The 22,302-nt window shown below is 47.2% G+C and overlaps 1 protein-coding gene across 1 annotated transcript in view; it reads left to right on the forward strand.

The window, feature by feature from the left end:
* Nucleotides 1–4,052: 4,052 nt before the first annotated feature.
* Pik3ap1 (phosphoinositide-3-kinase adaptor protein 1) overlaps nt 4,053–22,302 on the forward strand; it is a 150,476-nt gene continuing 132,226 nt past the window's right edge. Inside the window, exons 1-2 of the mRNA XM_045130294.1 lie at nt 4,053–4,077; nt 16,960–17,379. Of these exons, the coding sequence (XP_044986229.1) occupies nt 4,065–4,077; nt 16,960–17,379 (433 nt within the window). The 5' untranslated portion in view covers nt 4,053–4,064. The remainder of the gene's footprint in view (nt 4,078–16,959; nt 17,380–22,302) is intronic.

Genomic DNA, 22,302 nt, shown 5'->3' on the forward strand with positions numbered 1-22,302 from the left:
CATGTCCACCTGCCATGAAAGTGACACCAACACAAGCTAGCGGTGACTTATGGGGCCTTTCAGGCCACAGCGTGGTCTGTTATACATTTGTGTTTAATCTAGTGTGTGGACTCTGGAGCCAGGACGGCTGGGTTCAAACAGCTCTGCAATCAGTCGCTATGTGCCCTTGGGCAGAAGTTACTTACCTCTTCATCTGCAGGATGAGTACACTGTTAGGACCCTTCTCATCAGACAGCTAGGAGAATAAGGATGGATTGAGAGTATCTGCTACAGCAAACTCCTTCACCTCCACCTTTTGTTCCACCAAAGACTTTGGTCACCAGGTATACCAGACAGCTTTACAAGATGAATTTCCAGACCAGTTACAGTTATGGAGGAAGGAATATTTATCAAAGCTTACAGATCTGGGGGAAGTTCCATAATGACAGAAGGAGCTAGACTCCTCTTAAAGGACCACGCAGAGAGACAGAAGCCCCAAGCCAAAAAATCCCAAAAGCCAGCCAGGCATGGTGGCACACGTCTTTAATCCCAGCATTTGGGAGGCAGAGGTTGGAGGATCACTGTGAGTTTGAGGCCAGGCTGAGACTATGGAGTGAATTCCAGGTCAGCCTGGGCTAGAGTGAGACCTTACCTTGAAAAAACAAAAAACAAAGCAAAAAAAAAAAAAAAAAAACAACAAAAAAAAACCCCAAAGCCACACCACACACAAGCACACTTAGGAAATCCAGGTGGAACTCAGGCACTTTGTATATCTTTAGGTTGGAATTCCAAATCCATCACCAGGCCTCAGGACTGGACCCTAAGATCTGCCCAGTGACACCTTCTCCAGCCAGGTGGCTGGAAATCCAAGAAGTTTTAATAAACTCTTGAATCTATTGGCGGAGGTGGAGGCGGCGGGGGGGGGGGGGGGAGGGAGGAGGCTGGGATCTATTCAAACTACCGTACCAGGTTTGCAAACTTAAAATATCTTGTGGATGTAAGAGACACGGATTTCTTTCCTTCCCCTGGTTCTGTTCCACTTCTTGACTCCTCATTTGCCATACCAAACAGGGCTGTAGAATTTGACTTTCCATCCTTCCACAAGCTCACTAGTGTGCCCTTTGGAAGGCAGCTATACCCCTTCTCCACCCCACGTTCTGCAGCACCGAAGAGAGGAGCAAAACTGGAGACACTACTCCCCCAAACCTGGCCTACCCACTCAAAAAAAAAAAAAAGAAAGAAAGAAAGAAAAGAACATGGGTTGCATGTGAAACTTGTAATTGCCCAAGGAGTATTGGCCTCTGGTTCCTCTTCTGCTCTGTGGCCAGCTGCTCCAGCACATGAGACCTTGCCCACAACGGGCAGATGATCTCTAACAGGTGCTCTAAAAACCTCAGGGTTAGGAGACAGGAAAGGGTCCTCATTCCTTACAACTGGAGTCAGGAGGGAGGAAGAGTATTTGAATGGAGCGGGTATATGACTAGAAATGCCTCCAACAGAGAACGCAGAGTGGTCAGGTTCAGAGGCCTGTGAAACATGAGGGAAGCTTTGGGGCCGGGATAGGCGCTCCAAGGCCAGTGTTGGAGCCCTAGTTTTCTCTGAGATGGGATACCCTCACTGGCGACACCAGCAGAAAGAGGCTTTGGGGACATGGTTTGCCTGAGGCCCCACAGTGGTTAGGGGGAGACTCAGATAAGAATTCCTGTTTTTGCTTATTTTTATTTATTTATTTGAGAGCTATAGACAGAGAGAGAAAGAGGTACAGAGAGAGAGAGAGAGAGACAGAGAAAATGGGCATGCCAGGGTCCCAGCCACTGCAGAGGAACTCCAGGCGCGTGCACCCCCTTGCGCATCTGGCTAACGTGGGTCCTGGGGAATCGAGCTTTGAACTGGGGTCCATAAGCTTCACAGGCAAGCGCTTAACCGCTAAGCCATCTCTCCAGCCCAAGAATTCCTGTTTTATACGCAGGATCTCTGTTCCTGCTCCAAGCTGCTTTTTGTACCATCATCCCTTTCCCAGCTCAGCTTCTGCTGTCCCAGCTTTGACTCCTGGGCCCTGTCAAAGCCCAGCAGTGGCCTGTTCTTCTATCTGATGACATTCTCCAAGACTCTCACAGTGACTCATCCCCACCACTGACTACGTGGTTCCCAAAGCCCACCTTCCTAAGGCCTGTAGGCCTTCCACCTCTCATTTCACTTTTCTTTGATAGACCCTTCTGTCTGTGGTCCCTATGTGTGTGCCTTGCCTCTGAGTCCACTTTGAGTCAGTTTGTCCTTTATTCCCTCTCCCATCCACTGGTGCTGCTTCAACTCCCAGAGTGATCTCCTTGGTTAGGCTCCACACCCCCACTCTTCTCCCTAGACCCGCCCATGGGCACTGCACACTCAACATTTCCAAACTGCGGGCTACAGTTATCCTTACTCTTCCGAGGCTTGGTACTGTAGGGTCTAGCTTTGACATTTTATATTCTCTTCCTCCAAGCTTAGGGTTCCAAAATTTTCAGTGCCTGAAATGTCCCTTCAATCCCTGGATCTCAAATGTAAGGATTTCCTGGTCATATTCATTCATGTACACACCCCACAAAGATATTCTTCTTTAAAAATATTAATTTAATTTTTTGTAATTTTTTATTTTTTATCTTTTCACAATTTTTATTAACATTTTCCATAATTATAAAAAAATCCCATGTTAATGCCCCCCTCCCCTACCCTGCACTTTCCCCTAAAAATATTTATTTTTGAGAGAGAGATAGAGAGAGGGAGGGAGAGAATGGGAGTGCCAGGGCCTCCATCCATTGCAAATTAACTCCAGATGCATGCACCACCATGTGCATCTGGGTTAAGTGGGTCTTGGGGAATCAAACCTGGGTCCTTTGGATTTGTTGACAAGCACCTTAACCGCTAAGCCGTATCTACAGCCCCCACAAAGATTTTCTGAGCACATTCTCTGGCCAGAGCAGGTTTCTGGCGTTAGAGGTTCCATGGTAGAAGAGACGGGGGATTGCCTTTGAGGGCCTTAGAGCTGAATGCAAGAGGTACAAATTGTGGTAAGTCATTGTGCAATTACAGAACAGTATAGAACGGTAACATTGTGACGGTGGTTCAGTGTGTCAGCTGAGGGGTGGAGGTCAAGGGCATATATCCTAAGCAGGGGGCATGCTCCTCTCTGCTCCATCACTAGCCTGTGGTAGCCAGAGTAACTACCCTCAAAGACATCCACACCCTAATTCCTAAAGACTGTGAGTAAATATGCTACACTGCATGGCCAAGACGAGCTAATGTTGTCGTTGGCATTGAGGCTGTGGTCTACTAACCTCAAGATCGATTTCCCTGGATAACCCGGACAAGCTTGATGTGCTTTCCAGGCTCCGTAAAAGTAAGAGAGCCAGAGAAAGAAATGTGCTGGCCCGAACAGTCAGTAAAGGGTGTAAGACTAACATATCAAATAATCGGCGTCCCTGTGCCCTCAGGGGACCAGACACAAGGAACTGCAGAAGGGTGTGTGTGTGTGGAGGGGGGAAGGAGGGTACTCAAGGACAACACGAAGCCTCCCAGGCCAGGTGCCCCCTTTCCTCTTCTTGAGCACTCCTTCTCTCTCTTTTCTTTTTTGCTAGGGCAGTGGTTCAGGGACCAGCCCCAAGGGATGACGAGGTGGCTGGGACAGCTTTCACCCCCACACCAGATCCCAGAGATGGGTCATCGCTACCCTCTTTCTCCTTTCCCTCCCCGGGAACCCCTACCTCGGGGTGCTCTTTGAAGGCCGGGCGAGGGACGGCTTGTTTTCTCCAGGCGTGGGGCGCACGAGGCGCGAAGGCCGAGCCTGGCATCTCCCCGGAGCTGGGGTCCGCGCGGAGTTCTCACTTCCCCTCGCCAACGGCCGCGCGTGCAGGTGCCCAGGCCGAGCCGGGCAGGCGCAGGCGGGGCGGACCCTGTGGACCCGCCCCCGCGGCGAGTCCTCGTTGCCCGACCGGCGGGAGGAAGCGCCAGAGCGCCGCGGTCCTGCGCGCAGCCCCGGACGCCGCCGCCGCCACCGTGGGCACCGGGCACCGGCCCTCCGCGAGCGGGGATGTGACTGCGCCCGCGGCATGGCGGCCTCAGGTGGGTAGCGCGGCTAGGCGCGGCGCGGGCACTGCCCGGAGCTGTCCGCGGGTTCGCGCGCCCCGGGGCCGCCCCGGGCGCCCGTCCGCCCGACAGCACCGCTCTCTCGCGGACTCCTGGGAAGACTCCGTGCGGGGATCTGGGGATCTGGAGTTCTAGCTGGTCTTCCCTCTGCTCCCGGTGGCAAACTTGCTCTCCCAACTTTCTCACGTTTTTCTCTCCGATTTTCTCCAGTCTCTCCCTGATTCCCGCCCCCGATCTCCGGCTTCCAAGTCTCCTTTGCTCCCACCAACTCTGGGTGTTTCCTTCTCTTCCCCCCAGTACTTCTAACTCTGGGAGTTGAAAGCGGGCGGAGGTCTAGACCAGCCAAAAGCTTACCAATAGGGGGCGCTCAGGCAGGCTAGACCGTGCCCGGAGACCAGAGGTGGCCTGGGGCTAGGCTCTCCTGGACGGCTTCCCTTCGCCAGTCTTAGGATTTGTATTTCACCTCTGAAATTTTGCTAGAAATCTAAGAACGCTATCCCTGTAACTTCACTTTTCCTACGCTCTTTGCAGAACTTTGGGGCGTGGGGAGAGATGGGAATTGCTGGGTAAATCATCAGGAGGATGTCCAGGAGTCCCAGAGTCTCTTCTGGCTGGTCTTGGCCTTCTTTCTGCAGAAGTTCGCGGGTGTAGGTAGGCGCTTGGGAAGTTCTTTTGCTCCCCGAGGTCCGTGACAGGACATGCCATAGTGATAACGATCTGGGACACCAGTGAGTCGTGACTGTGGACACTAAACCTGTCGTGTTCTTGGTGGTGACCGGGACAACCCAATCCCTGTTGTCTAGAAGTTTTTGGTCTTCAAGCAGTAAGTAAGCAGGGACCTCATGGATGAGAAGAGAGAGAATTAGCATGTTTTAGGTGGGTTCACCTGTATTTTCCCAGCCCAGTTTATGACGCTTTTTTTTAACCTAACACATGAAAACAGGATGCCAACACCTCTTTTTCTTTTCTTTTTTCTTTTTTTTTCTGAGCCCAGGCTGACCTGGAATTCACTATGCAGTCTCAGGTTGGCCTTAAAAGTCACGGTGATCCTCCTACCTCTGCCTCCCGAATGCTGGGATTAAAGGCGTGCATCACCAAGCCCAGCTCCCAACACCGCTTTAAAAAGATCATGTAGGGCTGGAGAGATCGCTTATCGTTTAAGGCACTTGCCTGGTAAAGCCTAAGGTCCCAGGTTCTATTTTCCAGGTCCCACTTAAGCCAGATGCACAAGGTGGTACATGTGATTGGAGTTTGTTTGCAGTGACTAGAGGCCCTGGCACGCCCATTCTCTCTCTGTGTCTCTTTTTCTGTCCTTCTCTCTGTCTCTAATAAATGGAAAATAAGAAAATTTTAAAAACCATGCAGAGAGCTGGGGTAAGGTACTGTTTGTAGAGAAGGGGAGCAGATGCTATGGCAAAGAGCCAAAAAGACTTTGATGTACAGATTCATCATTTTTTTTTTTTTTCTTTTTCAAGGTAGGGTCTCACTCTAGCCCAGGCTGACCTGGAATTCACTATGCAGTCTTAGGGTGATCTTGAACTCTCGTTGGTCCTTCTACCTCTGCCTCCTGAGTGCTAGGATTAAAGGCGTGTGCCACCACACATGGCTCAGATTCCGTATTGAAGGGAGGGAGAAGGTGGTTCATCTGAGCCATGCTGCTCCCGAGCTGGGCTCTGGAGGTGAGAAGAAGCTGTGTAGTGAGCGCGGTGCCTTGGGTGAAAGAGGTGTGTGGTTTACACATTCCACTGACGGCTGAAGCGGAATTCCTTAGAGAGAGTTCATTCACTGGACAAACCCTGCATGTTTACAATTTCTAGGCACTGTTCTAGAAGTCCAGTGGTCATTCAGGAAACAAAAGGTAAAGCCGTGCCCTCAGGGTACAGGGATATCAGGCAACCAGGAGAGTGCTTGGCACAATACACGGGGTGTGGGAAAACAGGGAGTGGTGAGATAGGTGGAGTTAGAATTTTAAGTGGGGTGGCCAGGTGAAGTTTCACAGAGTAAGGGAACTGAGTCAGACCCAAAGGAGAACCAGGAAGGGGGCTCTGTGGGGGAGAGTGCCTGAGGTAAGGGGCGTGCCATGGGGCCAAGATACAGGAAGCAGCCGGTGTTTCTGGAGTAGGTGGGCGAGGGGGGGAAGGAGATGCATTGGCGGAGCTCCTGCCTCCTTTCGTGGCTTGAACAGGTCGTGTGCTGGAAGTGGCACACTGGACACCTTTGAGCAGAGGAGCCCTAGCAACCTGCTCCCATGGCCAGTGTCTAGAGTGATGGCTCCAGCGGACATGGTTGAAGGGGCTGGGATGATGGACCCAGGAAGGGACCCTAGTCCAGATGCCAAAACTGGGGCTCTATGTAGACTAATGATTAAAGCTGCCCAAACCCTCTTGCTGTTGGCATCCTCTGGGGCGAGGTACCGTGTCAGGTGCTGCCATGCGGAGCTGGGCCCCTGGGGTCCTCGGAATTCCCTGCAGTCAAGAGGTGCAAATGCCCTTAGGAGCAGTTTGCAGGAGTGAAAGCATTGCCTCCGGCAAAAATGCTGTGGGATCGGCAGTTATCCAGGCCACCCCGCTGGGTGCGTTCATTCTTTTAAAAACAGCGTTGTGGGCTGGAGAGATGGCTTAGTGGTTAAGCGCTTGCTTGCCTGTGAAGCCTAAGGACCCCCGATTCGAGGCTCGATTCCCCAGGACCCACGTTAGCCAGATGCACAAGGGGGCGCACGCGTCTGGAGTTCGTTTGTAGTGGCTGGAAGTCCTGGAGCGCCCATTCTCTCTCTTTCTCTCTATCTTTCCCTTTCTCTCTCTGTTTGTTGCTATCACATAAATAAATAAAAATAAACAAAGAGGGCTGGAGAGATGGCTTAGTGGTTAAGCGCTTGCCTGTGAAGCCTAAGGACCCCGGTTCGAGGCTCGGTTCTCCAGGACCCACGTTAGCCAGATGCACAAGGGGGCGCTTGCGTCTGGAGTTCGTTTGCAGAGGCTGGAAGCCCTGGCGCGCCCATTCTCTCTCTCCCTTTATCTGTCTTTCTCTCTGTGTCTGTCGCTCTCAAATAAATAAATAAATAAATTTTTTAAAAAAGAAAAAAAATAAAGAAACTTAAAAAAAACCACAGCATTGTGATATGTTCACACACCATGGTGCCTGTCCCTTGAAAGTGTAGCATACAGCGGTTCCTACTGTCTTCACAGGGATTATCACAGTGAATTTTAGAAAATTTTTATCACCTCCCAAAGAAAATCTGTACTCTTTAGCTAACACCCACCCCTTATTGGTCCCTCCTTTCCAGCATGAACATCCACGTTGTCTCTAGATTTCTCTGGTCCAGGCTTTCACATGAATGGAGTCACGTAGTGTGTGGCTTTTGGTGACCGACTTCCTTCACACCCAACTGTAGCTTGTGTTGATACTTTATTTTTCTCTGTGACTTAATCCTCTGGTCTTCAGTTCCCTTCCACTGGAGGGCAAAAGCGATGGCCTTTTGTTTCTTAAAATGCATGCTTGCTTGTTGAAATCCTAGATGATACTGGCTCCTTGACCTTGAAGGAAGCTTGAGAGACAAGATGAAACAAAACCAAATCAGCCTATCCCAGCATAGTCTCTAGACCCTGATAGCATCTCACCTATTTACCAATGAGAGCAAGGAGAGACGCTGCACATTCCCAAGCGGCCACGTCTGCAGCTGGTGAAGACCAGAACCCCCTTTCCCAAGCATCAGCTTCCAGTAATTTGAGGGGTGCTCGAGCACCTGGCCCTGCCTCACTTAGACTTCTTGTCTACCATTCCTGGCCTCCCAGCAGCACCACAGGGCGGAGGAGACTCTTGATGTTTCTCCGTGATTTTAAATTTCACCTGCTTCTGAGGTCTTTTCATGCTCTTGCCAAGTCCCCACACGTGGACACTTTAGAGGACAGTAAGCTACTCGCGTGCCTGGCTGTCAGGCTTCGTCCAATCCTGGTCACCTTTTACTATGTCACATTTCTCTTTACACAGGGGGCTCAGATTCAAACGTGAGGCCCCAGGCCAAATGGACAGATACCAGGGCCACCTACAGGGTAAAGAAATGCCCTGGTCTGGCATCTGAGAAGCTCCCTGGCACTTCCTGTTTGTTCTTTCCCCACGTGAGTTCTGAATCATTCCGTGCCATCTCTCTTTCAGCCTTTGGGTTGTTTCCCCACCACTCTGACTCCCTGCCACCAACCAGCCTGTTCCTCTGCGCTCATCCTTTCCTGTTTCCTTCCGGAACTAACCCTACTTTTTAAGTTCTAGCTAACAAAGCCCTTTTCTCAGCTAGTGTGTATGGGCTCCTTTTTGGTTCATGTTGCATACTTTCTTTTAATAAACCAGAAAAAAAAAATGGGAGAAATGGTTTAGGGTGTGGGGAAATAACTATGGTTAAAGGAAGGGAGTTATTAGTGAAGCAAGGCATGTTCCCCACACAGGGGAAGGCTGCTGAGAAAGCATTGTCTGTGTTCTCCCTCAGCAGGTCAGGGAGGAAACTTAACTTCCACTTTGGGATTATTATTTATTTATTTATTTTTCTACATGCTAGCTATATTTTTTTTTAATTTTTATTACCATTTTCCATGATTATAAAAAAATCCTATGTTAATTCCCTCCCCCCAACACTTTCTCCTTTGAAATTCCATTCTCCATCATATTACCTCCCCATCACCATCATTGTACTTTCATATATACAATATCAACCTATTAAGTACCCTCCTCCCTTCCTTTCTCTTCCCTTTATATCTCCTTTTTAACTTACTGGCCTCTGCTACTAAGTATTTTCATTCTCACGCAGAAGCCCAATCATCTGTAGCTAGGATCCACATGTGAGAGAGAACATGTGGCGCTTGGCTTTCTGGGCCTGGGTTACCTCACTTAGTATAATCCTTTCCAGATCCATCCATTTGTCTGCAAATTTCATAACTTCAATTTTCTTTACCGCTGAGTAGAACTCCATTGTATAAATGTGCCACATCTTCATTATCTACTCATCAGTTGAGGGACATTTAGGCTGGTTCCATTTCCCAGCTATTATAAATTGAGCAGCAATAAACATGGTTGAGCATGTACTCCTAAGGAAATGAGATGAGTCCTTTGGATATATGCCTAGGAGTGCTATAGCTGGGTCATATGGAAGATCAATCTTTAGCAGTTTTAGGAACCTCCATATTATTTATTTTTTTAACAACTTCCCTGACATTCAGTTTCAGCAGCATTGTGATATTCCGGAAGGTGGTTGAGTTAATTGCCTTCATTTGCCTACACTAAAGATACTGGTTGAAGCCATACTTCAAGTCAGGGACCAAATAGATTGCTATAATAACTAGTTTAAGGCACTAACCTCTTTCTTCTCCAATGCTGTTACTGAAAGGGCATAGAATTTAAACCTAGAACCCAGAAACAAGCCAGTTAAAATAGTGGTTTTCCATATTCATATTGTATTTTTAAATTCCTACATGTATATGTATGTGTGCATACGTGTGTGTATTTGTACGTGTGTGGGGTGTGGGAGTACGTTACACATGTGTGCCTGTTTCCACAAAGACTGACATTGGGTGACTTCTTCCATCATTCTGTCCTTGACTTATTGAGGCAGGGTGTCTTGCTTGAACTCAGAGCTTGATAATTTTTTTTTGTTGTTGTTGTTTGTTTGTTTGTTTTTTTGAGGTAGGGTCTTACTCTAGCCCAGGCTGACCTGGAACTCACTATGGAGTCTCAGGGTGGCCTCGAACTCACGGCAATCCTCCTACCTCTGCCTACTGAGTGCTAGGACTAAAGGTGTGTGCCACCATGCCCGGTTTAGAGTTTGATAATTTGGCTAATCTGTTTAGCCAGTTTACTTTAGGGATCCCTTGTCACCACTTCCTGAGCACTGGGATTACAGAAGGGCCATCAAACCCACCTGGCATTTATATGGGTACAAAGTATCCATATTCTGGTCTTCATCCACTGAGCTATATCCTTAGCCTTTGGAATACTGTTTAAATTATTTTTACTTTTATTTATTTATTTATTTGAGAGCGACAGACAGCGAGAAAGAGGCAGATCCATAGAGAGAGAATGGGCATGCCAGGACCTCCAGCCAGTGCAAATGAACTCCAGATGCATGTGCATCTGGCTTATGTGGGTCCTGGGGAATTCGAACCAAGGTCCTTAGGCTTCCAGGCAAGTGCTTAACCACTAAGCCATCTCTCCAGCCCCTTGGAATTCTTATACATGAAAAATTTGTCTTTTTAAAAAATATTTTATTTTATGTTAGAGAGAGAGAGAAAGGCAGATAGAGAGAGAGAATGGGTGTACCAGGGCCTCTAGCCACTGCAAACAAACTCCAGATGCATACATTTGGCTTTACATGGGTCCTGGGGAATTGAACCTAGGTCCTTTGACTTTGCAGGCAAGAGACTTAACCACTAAGCCATCCCTCCAGCCCAAGAAATCTGTCTTTTGCCATTAGTTTGTGTGCGTGTGTGTGTAGGCCAGAAGTGGATGACATGTGTCTTCCTCAATCACTCTTCACCTTTTCCCTCCACTGAACCCAAACTCAATGATTCAGCTAAAGTAGGTAGCTAGCAAGTCGCAGCCTTCTCCCGTCTCTGCCTTCCTAACACTAGGATGCACCACCATGTCCAGTACTTACAAGGGTGCTGGGGATCTAAACTCAGGTCCTCATGCTTGTGTGGGGAATTGAACCCAGGCCCTCTGGCTTTGCAGGCAAGTGCCTTTAACTGCTGAGCCATCACTCCAGTCCTGGCTGATGTTTGTGTGGGAAACATTTTATCCGCTGAGTCATCTCCCCAACTTCTCCCTCAGTTTTTAATTACTGTTTAACAATAATATAATGATAATATTGTTAAAATAATTGTTTAATTATTGTTTTAATTATTATATAACTAGTGGTGCTGGGGCTTGAACTTGAGCATGTTAGGCGAGCCTCTGTCACTGCATCCCCAGCCTTCCTCCAATTTATTTAAGCACTAGTTATGTTATTATGAACTCATGGTATTTGGTTTATCCTTTGGGTTCCAATTATACATTATTTCATCTGTTCTCATTTTTTTGTTTTATTTTGTTTTGTTTTTGTGTTTCGAGGTAGGATTTCACTCTGGCTCAGGCTGACCTGGAATTCACTATGTAGTCTCAGGCTGGCCTTGAACTCATGGTGATCCTCCTCCTTCTACCTCCAGAGTGCTGGGATTAAAGGTGTGCGCCACTGAGCCTGGCTCAGTTCTCTTATTTTTTTTTTTAATTTTTTATTTATTTATTTGAGAGCGACAGACACAGAGAGAAAGACAGATAGAAGGAGAGAGAGAATGGGCGCGCCAGGGCTTCCAGCCTCTGCAAACGAACTCCAGACGCGTGCGCCCCCTTGTGCATCTGGCTAACGTGGGACCTGGGGAACCGAGCCTTGAACCGGGGTCCTTAGGCTTCACAGGCAAGCGCTTAACTGCTAAGCCATCTCTCCAGCCCTCAGTTCTCTTATTTTTGAGCTTGGATCATTGGGTGCTCTTTCAGTTGACTCTCATTCCTTTTGGCAATGCTTGTCATTGTATTTTTACTTGAGTGTCTCCTTATTTTTGTCTCTACAAGATGCTTCAGGCTCATTTGATATATTTTTCATCCCCTAAAGTATATAATCTTTTTAAAAAATTATTTATTTTTTATTTTTAGAGAGAGAGAGAGAATTGGCGCTCCAGGGCCTCTGCCCTTGCAATTGAACTCCAGACTCTTGCACTACCTAGTGCGCATTTGCAACCTCATCTTTGTACATCTGGCTAAAATGAGATCTGGAGAGTCACACATGGGTCCTTAGACTTCGCAGGCAAGCGCCTTAACTAAGCCATCTCTCCGGCCCATAAAATATATAATCTTAAAGCACTCAGAGAACCAGTTCTTCTCTGAGGAGCCCTGGTTCCTTCGAGGATGAGATTCCAAACCAATAGAACTAGATGTGCTTTTAATTTTTAAAATTTTTTGTGGTTTTTGTTTTATTTATTATTTGCAATCAGGGAGGGAGAGAGAATGGGCATGCCAGGGCCTCTTGCCACTGCAGACAAACTCTAGATGCATGTGCCACCTTGAAGATCTGGCTTTATGTGGGTACTGGGGATTGGAATCTGGGCCTTCAGGCTTGCAAGTATCTTTAAAAAAAAAAAAAAAAATATATATATATATATATATATATATATATATACATACATATATATATATATATATATACATACATATATATATATATATATATATATATATATATATACATATATATATATATGTACACACACACACACACACACACACACACACACACATATATTAGCCTTACCTGGCAATAAACATTTTAATATTTGTTTCATTTTTATGATGACAAATGATTTTCAAGTTTATTTCCTTTTTTGTTTGTTTGCTATTTAAATACAAAGCTAAATCACAAAATAGGTACAACCAAGACATTTAATCTCACAGTTAGATGCTCCTGTTGGATCCTCCTCCAATTCTGTGACCAGGCTAGCAGGGGTGGGGGCGGGGGGTCGCAGGGAAGACTTTCTTAGGTAGCACCGTCATGAGACCAGGGGTCAAGGGCAAGGGTAGGTTCTCATACCTGGATCCATTCACATTTACCCGGCTCCCGAGCCCCATCCTTGAAGGTGAAGAGTGAGAACCAGGTCCTCCCCTAGGGAGGGAGAAGGAAGCCGCCCACTCCTGCTGTCACATGTGAGCCTTCTCCTGGTTTCCTGGCCCCTGAGCCCTGCTGGCTGCCACACACACCTGGATATTTTATTTTTATTTATTTGACAGAAAAAGAGGGAGAGAGAGAATGGGCATGCCAGGGCTGCCAGCCACTGCAAACAAACTCCAGATGCATGCACCCCTTTGTGCATCAGGCTAACGTGGGTCCTGGGGAATCAAACCTGGGTCCTTTGGCTCTGCAGGCAAATGCCTTAACCACTAAGCCATCCCTCCAGCCCCTCCTTTTTTTTGATGTAGGACTTCACTCTAGCCGAGGCTGACCTGGAATTCACTGTGTAGTCTCAGGGTGGCCTTGAACTCATGGCAATCCTCACACCTCTGCCTCCCGAGTGCTGAGATTAAAGGTGTGTGCCACCATGTCCAGCTGCAAGCAAGCATCTTAACAATCCATATCTCCAGCCCTAATTTTTAAATAATTAGTTTATTTTTATTAATAACTTCCATGATTGTAAACATATCCCATGGTAATGCCCTCCCTCCTCCTACTTTCCCCTTTGAAACTGCATTCTCCATCATATCCCCTCCCCATCTCAATCAGTCTCTCTTTTATTTTGATGTCATGATCTTTTCCTCCTATTATGATGGTCTTATGTAGGTAGTGTCAGGCACTGTGAGGTCATGGATATCCAGGCCATTTGTGTCTGGAGGAGCACGTTGTAAGGAGTCCTACCCTTCCTTTGGCTCTTACATTCTTTCTGCTGCCTCTTCCGCAATGGACCATGAGCCTTGGAAGGTGTGATAGAGATATTGCAGTGCTGAGCACTCCTCTGTCATTTCTTTCTAGCACCATGATGCCTTCTGAGTCATCCCAAGGTCACTGCCATCTGAAAAGATAAGGTTCTCTAGCCAAAAGTGAGAGTAGCATTAATATATGGGTATGAAGATTAAGAGAAGTGCTTACTGGGCAGTTTGAGGAGCATAGTATATATATTTAGCCAGACATCCAGCCCTAATTTTAAAGTTTTATTCATCTCTTTCTTTTCTCTCTCTCTCTCTATATATGGGCATGCTAGGGTACCTTGCTGCTGCAAATAATTGCTTTACATGGGTGTTGACAGGTCTTTTAAACAAGTGCCTTTAAGTGCTGAGCCATCCCCAGTCCCAGATGTGTTTTAATAATATTTTCTAAACTATATCCTGCACTTCCTTGCCTTTTTATTTATTTATTTTTTCTGAGAGTGACAGACACAGAGAGAAGGACAGATAAAGGGAGAGAGAGAGAATGGGCGCGCCAGGGCTTCCAGCCTCTGCAAACGAACTCCAGACGCGTGAGCCCCCTTGTACATCTGGCTAACGTGGGACCTGGGGAACTGAGCCTCGAACTGGGGTCCTTAGGCTTCACAGGCAAGCGTTTAACCGCTAAGCCATCTCTCCAGCCCACTTCCTTGCCTTTTGAAATATGCATGGGGCTTTGGAGTCAATAGGACCCCAATTCAAGTGTGTGGTCTGGCCCTCACAGGGCATTCTTTGGCAGCTGCTTATCTTTAATGCATTTTATATTGGTGTCTGTAAAGTGGGTTCACTGATAACATGTGCTCTGTAGGAGTGTCCTGAAGAATCAGCCAGAGAAAGAATGCACCTGAGGTACTTAGCAGAGTGACCTGGGCAGTGCCATGGACAGAGAGCTGAACCACAATTTCAGTGTTCCTTGAGGACTTGGCATTTAAGAATCAGGGATGGTTGTGCGCTGCTCACAGAGCGGAAACTGGTGCCGCAGCTTCAGCATGGTGTTCTCATCATTCCTCAGAGACACGGAACTTGGGCATGTTACAAAACATTGCCTTAAAAAAAATCAACAACATTGCCTTGTGAGGGGGTCACTAAATCCTGCTCATAAAATTGGAGTAGCCAGTTGTGGCCCATGGTCTTCCGGGTACTAGACGGCTGTTCTTTTATGCTAACTCCGTCTACGCTCAAAGACCTGCGGCAGCCTCACCTTCTCGAGGATGCTTCTTAGGTTCCAAGAAATCCTCTTTCTCTTCTTCACCTTTTTTTGCCCTCTTGTCAGCCCTATTACAGATATTACCTTTGACCTGGCATGGTGACACATGCTTCTAATCCTGGTTCTCAGGAGGTGGAGGCAGAAGGACTTAGAGTTCAAAGCCAGCCTGAGCTATACAGAGAGATGGAGGCAGGAAGGATGATTTCTCCCATAATCATTTCATAGCTTAGAGCCTTAAGGTCTTTTCCCAGTCCTCCCTCTGACCTTACCTGGAAGTACTTAATATTCTATGGCCCAGGGCTGACTTTTAATTGCGAAACCCACAACTCAAATGATTCCTGCTTCATAAAATCTAGGCAGTGTCTTTCTCCAAGGCAGAGGGAGGACCATGCTCCTCTGTAGCATGCCTGCCACTTCATACTTACCTCTTCCAAATTCCACACACAACAGGGGGCCGAAACAGTGAGGAAATGAAGGCCTGAAACAGTGGTAAGAGTTATGCAAAGAGCCAAGCTTCTTTGAACTTTGATCATTGGAAGATGTGACTTATCTCTCACAAGATTTCCTTTTAAAAATATCCTTATTAGCCGGGCGTGGTAGACCATGCCTTTAATCCCAGCACTTGGGCAGGCGAGGTAGGAGGATTGCTGAGAGTTTCAAGCCACCCTGAGACTACACAGTGAATTGCAGGACAGCCTGAGCTAGAGGGAGACCCTACCTCAAAAAACAAAACAAAACAAAATTAAATTTATTTTTGAGAGAAAGAGAAAGGGAGAGTATGAGTGCTTTAGGGCCTCTTGCCGCTGCACAGAGTCTCCAAATGCATGTGCCACTTTGTCTCACAAGATTCTTGACAAAATGCCCAGTAAGTATGGGAGCCAGGGACTAACCTGAATGTCAGTCTTGGCTCTGTTGCTGAGCAGGGACTTGAGCAAATCTCTGATCTTGTCACATAAAGCATCTCTTTCACCTTTTAATGAGGAGTGTGTGCCAAGTGATCCCCCAAAGTCCTTTTTTGCCTGTGTTATTTCTGGCATTTGTGCTTAATGGAGAGAGAAGGAAGTCCATCTCATAGACCAGGTGCTGGGTGGGATGGCTTACAGTCAAAGCATCAATTCAACCAGCTGTTATTTACGTTCATGTATGGTTAATGTGAGGTCATGTCACCAGCTATCTATTGAGGGATTTTAAAATAATTTATTGATTTATTTATTTGAGAATGACAGAGGGGGGAGGGAGATAGAATGGGAGCATCAGGGCTTCCAGCCACTGCAAATGAACTCCAGATGCATGCGCCACCTTGTACATCTGGTTTACATGGGTACTGGGGAATTGAGCCTCGAACCAGGATCCTTAGACTTTACAGGCAAGCACTTAACTGCTAAGCCATCTCTCCAGCCTGATTTTTTTTTACATAGTTAGCTCTCCAGGGGGTATAGCTCAGTGGTAGAGCATTTGACTGCATAGTAAGCTCTCTGCTTAGCACTTGGCCTAAGATATCTAATTTAGCTCTCACTTACATGTGAGTAAACAGAGACATAAATGATTTTCGTAATTTGCCCAAGGTTACACAGCTAGATGGCAGAACCACAATTCTGACCCTGACCATCTGATCCCATACCACTGTCCCCTAACCACTGTGTTTGATACAGAATCAGGTTCAGGGTTAAACCAAACTGCCTGAGTTCAAACACCAACTCTGCCACTGTGAACCTTGGGTAAGTTGCCTAACACACCTCTTCTGGGGCTTGCCATGACTCTTTAGAATGGGCTATTAGTGGTACCCACCTGAGGTGAGGATAAAGAGTTTGCCAGGCAATGTGCTTAGAAGAAGGCATGATGGAACATAGCGAGGCCTATGCCAGTGCTCGTGGCTGCTGCTGTTAACCTGCACCAGCTGTGGGGAGCACAGGCCAGGAGGATGAAGAGATAGCTTCTGCCAGGATTTCAAAGCAGCATGGAGTATTTGGGCAAAGGGAATCTGCTGTGTTCAGCACACCAGTGCAAATGGGGGAAAGAGGCTAGACAGATATGCCAGAGGCCGACCCCGGGGGTTGGGGGGGGGTGCTGAGTGCCAGGCCCCTCTGATGGTGTGTCTCACGGGTTGTGGCCGGCCCCCTAGAAGGAGCTGTTCTGTTAACGCGCTTCCGTGCTCCCTCCATGGGCAGGGATGCCCCTAGCCTGCGACATCCTCATCGTCTACAACACGGACGCCGAGGAATGGTGCCAGTATCTGCAGGACCTTTTCCTGGCCAGCCGGCAAGTCCGCAGCCAAAAGATGCTGACCTACGAGCTGGGCCCCGACGCCTCCTTCTCGGCCGAGGACCTGCGCGTGTTCCAGGGCGCGCGCTGCGTGCTGCTGCTGCTGTCTGCGGGGCTGCTCCCCGCGCTGTCCCGGCCCGGCCTGCTGCCCGCGCTGCAGCGAGCCTTCCAGAGCCCGCAGCGCCTCGTGCGGCTGCTCTGCGGCGTGCAGCCCGGCCGCGAGGACTTCCTGGCCTTCTTTCCCAACTGGGACCACTGGCAGGAGCTCACCTGTGACGACGAGCCCGAGACGTACCTGGCAGCAGTGAGGAAGGCCATTTCTGAAGGTAAGGGTTCCTGCTGAGATAAACTTAAGAAGTGCGGAGCCAGGCCTTAAATTTCAGCATCTTTTCAGGTGAACACTGGTCACTTATGTTGCAAAAGGAGGGCAGGGTCTGGAGACATGGCTTAGCGGTTAAGGCGTTTGCTTGCAAAGCCAAAGGACCCAGGGTCAACTCCCCAGGGCCCACGTAAGCTACATGCACAAGGGGGCTGACGCATCTGGAGTTCATTTGCGGTGGCTGAAGGCCCTGGCGTGCCCATTCTCTGTCTCTCTCTCTCTCTCTCTCTCTCTACCTGCCTATTTCTCTCCCTTTCTCAAATAAATAAATACAATAATTTTTTTAAAGGAGGACAGGGCAATTATGTTAAGCGACCTGGTCATGGGCTGGGGTTAGCTTAGGGGTAAAACAGTTGTCTAGCATGGGCAAGGCCCTGTGTTCCATAACGAGAGTAAAGACCTGCTCACATTCCTTGTTTTAGAGCAGTGGGATCCTGGAATGGGATGGGTCTCATGAATGGCAAGAGAAGGCTTTTTTCTGTGTTCTGTGTTAGGTAAGAGCCTTCTTTCTAGACTTTTCTATGCTTTGGAAGGCACAGGACTCAGGTTCCTGCCGAGTGCACAGGAGTGGGAGGGGATGGCAGTTATGTGAAGATCACGGCTGCTAGCCCTCCTGCCTGGATGTTACTTCTAGTTTATCCTCATGTGAACTTGACGGTTTTGCTTTTGGACGACATATTTATAGGAAGACAGCCCTTTTCTGTTACTGGTGGTCTCTGGGTGTTTCCAGGTTCTTGGCGCCTTATTCAAAGAATCTGAAAACACGCACAGAAGTTAAAGCGGCAAGAAGCTTTGTTAAGATAAGAGCAAAGCCATACATTGCCAAGAGGAGTCCAGGAGAAGGAGGGGTCAGTTGCTAGGGTTGGAGTTTGGGTGGTGCTCTGGTTTGATTGACAACTTTGGGTTATGTAACCTCTTCTCTACTGTGCATGCACCTTTCCATGACACATCTTCTAAAAATCATGGCATACCTACATACCAGGCATAATGGTGCACACCTTTAATGCCAGCACTCTGGAGGCAGAGGTAGGAGGATCGCTGTGCGTTCAAGGCCAGCCTGAGACTACATAGTGAATTTCAGGCCAGCTTGGTGAGTAAGATCCTACCTCAAAAAACCAACCAAACAAACAAAAAAACACACCTAAAAATCATATGTATGCCCAAATTACGCATAGGCCTAAGATGGTAAACAGGGGTATTTTGCTAAAAGTTTAAGGACACAGTTTGCCTTACTGTACATGCATCCAAAACCAGTTTAGACTGGAAGGACCCTTCAGTTTTGATCCTGGATAAAGTGAAGAACATATGTGAATAGAAACCATTCACAAATAATAGGTACTAAGTAAGGTACTATTTTATTGTGTAGAGTGGGGTATACTTGCACCTCAAAGCAGGTGTGTGGGGGGGGGGGCCATGTTGCCAGCAGGTTGCTCGAATGTTTTGTGAGAAAGGGGGTGTGTTTATTGACAAAGCCAGACAGTTTCTGGATTGCTAGTGTATCCCTGTGCCTGCCTGCCTGGCTCACTTTCATTTCCCACCGGCCTAGCGTCTGTCTTTCATACTGCTTCTTTTTAAGGTAGGAACCCTTTCTGCACTGTTGGTGACTTCAGCAGGCCCCAGGAAATATGACACACACACACACACGCACACACACACACACTCTCTGCTTAACAGTAGCGGAAGGTGTCTGATGGGATGCAGGTGACAGCTTCTCTTCCACTTTACCTTTCTTTTGAGGCCTTACTGTGGGCTACAAGCAGGCTCTGCATCTATCTTTTGTTTTCTTGCCATTTAAGATCTTACATACATGGTACCAAGCAAGAAGCCTAGAAAATTATGAGCACAATTTAATTGTGTCTCAGTCACTTCTGGTGTAGCTTGTGCATGAATTTAGCTCGTCCAAGTCAATCCCATCTGATGATCTGAACCAACAATTTACCAATTCTAAGATTGGTCTGGTAGTACAGGCCTATAATCCCAGCTATGGGGGACGTTGAGGCAGGAGGATCAGAAGTTCAAGGTCTTCCTGAGCTACAGAATGAGTTCAAGATCATCCTTGGACAACTTAATGATACCCTGTGTTAAAAAAAAAAAGTGAGAATGGGCTGGAGGGATTGCTTAGTGGTTAAGGCATTTGCCTGCAAAGCCAAAGGACCCAAGTTTGATTCTCCAGGACCCATATTAGCCAGATGCAAGGGGGCGCCACATCTGGAGTTCATTTGCAGTGGCTGGAGGCACTGGCACTGCCCATTCTCTCTCTCTCCCTCTTTCTCTGTCAAATAAATAAATGAATAAAAATAAGATTTTTTAAAAATTTTTATTTATTTATTTATTTGAGAGCGACAGACAGACAGAAAGACAGATAGGGGAAGAGAGAGAGAATGGGCGCGCCAGGGCTTCCAGCCTCTGCAAACGAACTCCAGACGCGTGCGCCCCCTTGTGCATTTGGCTAACGTGGGACCTGGGGAACTGAGCCTCGAACCGGGGTCCTTAGGCTTCACAGGCAAGTGCTTAACCGCTAAGCCATCTCTCCAGCCCAAAAAAATAAGATATTTTTAAAAAGCGAGAAGAGGGCTGAAGACATAAGTCAGTGTTAGAGCACTTCCCTACTGTGTGTGAGGCCATAGGTTCAATCCCCAGTTCTGAAAAAATATTAATTATCAGTGATCTTAGAATGATAATGTAGCCCTCCAATGCCTTTTATCCCAGGAATAAGGCATGGTAAAACAAATGAATTGTGACCAGGTCTCTTAACACTATTATAAGTGAGCCCTGTTCCACTTTGTAGTAGAAGTGACTGCTGTTAATGCAAAAGATGGCTTACCTGAAATGCATGGGACCTAGATTAGTGATTTTTCTAGAGTTTACTCATCTTTACTTTGCAAGAACAAAAAAACATAATTCAGATGTGCATGGTTGCATTTCATTGCTCACAAGGAGTTATGAGCCAGCCAAACTTACAAAGACCTGAGAGACACACAGGGTCTTCCTGTGGATGAGTTTATGTCATTGCAGCAATTCGTTATGATCTCATGGCAAGCCACTTCAACCCACCAGTCCATCATCCAGACCTCCCTGAAGTATTGTCTCAGACTACTTATGCTAACAGTGACTGTTCTAGAAAATATCATGATGGTGATATTTTTATTTATTTATTTATTTGAGAGAGAGAGAGACAATATGGATGCACCAGGGCCTCTAGCCATTGCAAACAAGCTCCAAACACATGTGCCACTATGTGCATCTGGTTTACATGGGTTCTGGGGAATCAAACGTGGATCCTTAGGTTTCTCAGGCAGGTGCCTTAACTGCTAAGCCATCTTTCTAGCCCCGGTGGTGATATTTTAAAAATTAGTAAAGGGGATTGGAGGGATGGCTTAGCAGTTAAGTCATTTGCCTGCAAAATCAAAGGACCCAGGTTTGATTCCCCAGGAATCACAGGATGCACAAGGTGGCACATATATCTGGAGTTTGTTTGCAGTGGCTGGAGGCACCCATTCTCTCTCCCTCTTTCTCTCTGTCAAATAAATAAATAAAAACAAAATATTTTTTAAAAATTAATAAAGGGCTGAAGAGAAGCTCAGTGCTGAAGTCCATGCTCAGCATGCTTAGGGCCCATGGTTCAATCCTCAGCATGGAAAAAAAAATAATTTTTTTATTTTTTGGTTTTTGAGGGTCTTTCTCTAGCCCAGGCTGACCTGGAATTCACTATGTAGTCTCAGGGTGGACTCTAACTCATGACATCCTCCCACCTCTGCCTGCTGAGTGCTGGGATTACAGGCGTGCGCCACCACTCCCAGCAACAGGATTCTTTCATATATTATCTGACTGTATCCAGCAATTCAGTATCTGAGTAAATCGGTCTCCTCTGACAGGTTATTTGTTATTACAGACTCTGGCTCAGTATGCTGTGAGGCTTTAGCATCCAGTGTTTCAGAAAATGAAATATTTCACCATGGTGTTTCTGTTCTGGGATCAAATAACCTCTTATCAGAAAGGGATGTTTTTAAGTGAGAGACTAAAATAAGCTGCTTAGTCAGGAATCCAAAGTTCAGAATCAATGGGTGTGGGAGCATATAGAATTATAGAAATGAGGGTGGAAACTCAGATCACAGGTGGTCACACATAGTCAGTTATACTTGAGTTTGGTATTCACTGTCTGCATAAGTGCTTCTCAAGTTCTCATGTGCATAGAAGGACCTGGACGCTTGTCACTATGCACCTTCGGGCCCAAGGTCTGGTTAGGGCCCAAGATTCTGTCCTTCTAAGAGGCTCCCAGGTGATGCTGTTCCTGAGGCTCCAGGGCTGACACCCTCAGGTCACTGTCATCTCATGCATGCTGCACCTTTTCAGGTCGTTGCTTGTCTAGAAGTGGGGACAGTGTCACATCAGGGCAGCTCCTGGTCACCGGCTGGTGTGGGCATAAAGCTAGGCTGGTGTTTGGTGGTTATGCCATTAGTCTTCAGCATAGAGCCCTGATACCCTCCTCCTCTTGCCACGAGTACATTCATTCTGACAAATTTTAACCTCTTAGCTTTCCAGATGTAAATGGTCCATACACTGAGCCTTACCCTTTCTTCGTTTAGTAATCGACCATTTTTCCTATTTCCTGAAGCATGGGCTGTAGGCTTCATGCTGTCTCCCACACCACTCTCCAGATCTGGCCGCCGCTGTAAGATTGAAGAGATGCATTCATTCGAGTGTTCAGTGTGTTGGAGCAGCCAGCTTATCTTCCAGCGTCTTCCTCTGTAGAGTGATGGGATTGGACTACATTATTTGGAAGGTTGTTTTTCCCCAGAACCCTGTGCTGTTATACATCACTGTAAGCGTGCTAAGAAGATGGCAAATTACGCCAAACTTTTCAGCTGGT

Source organism: Jaculus jaculus, chromosome 1 (genome assembly GCF_020740685.1).
Source record: "Jaculus jaculus isolate mJacJac1 chromosome 1, mJacJac1.mat.Y.cur, whole genome shotgun sequence".
Lineage (NCBI taxonomy): Eukaryota > Metazoa > Chordata > Mammalia > Rodentia > Dipodidae > Jaculus > Jaculus jaculus.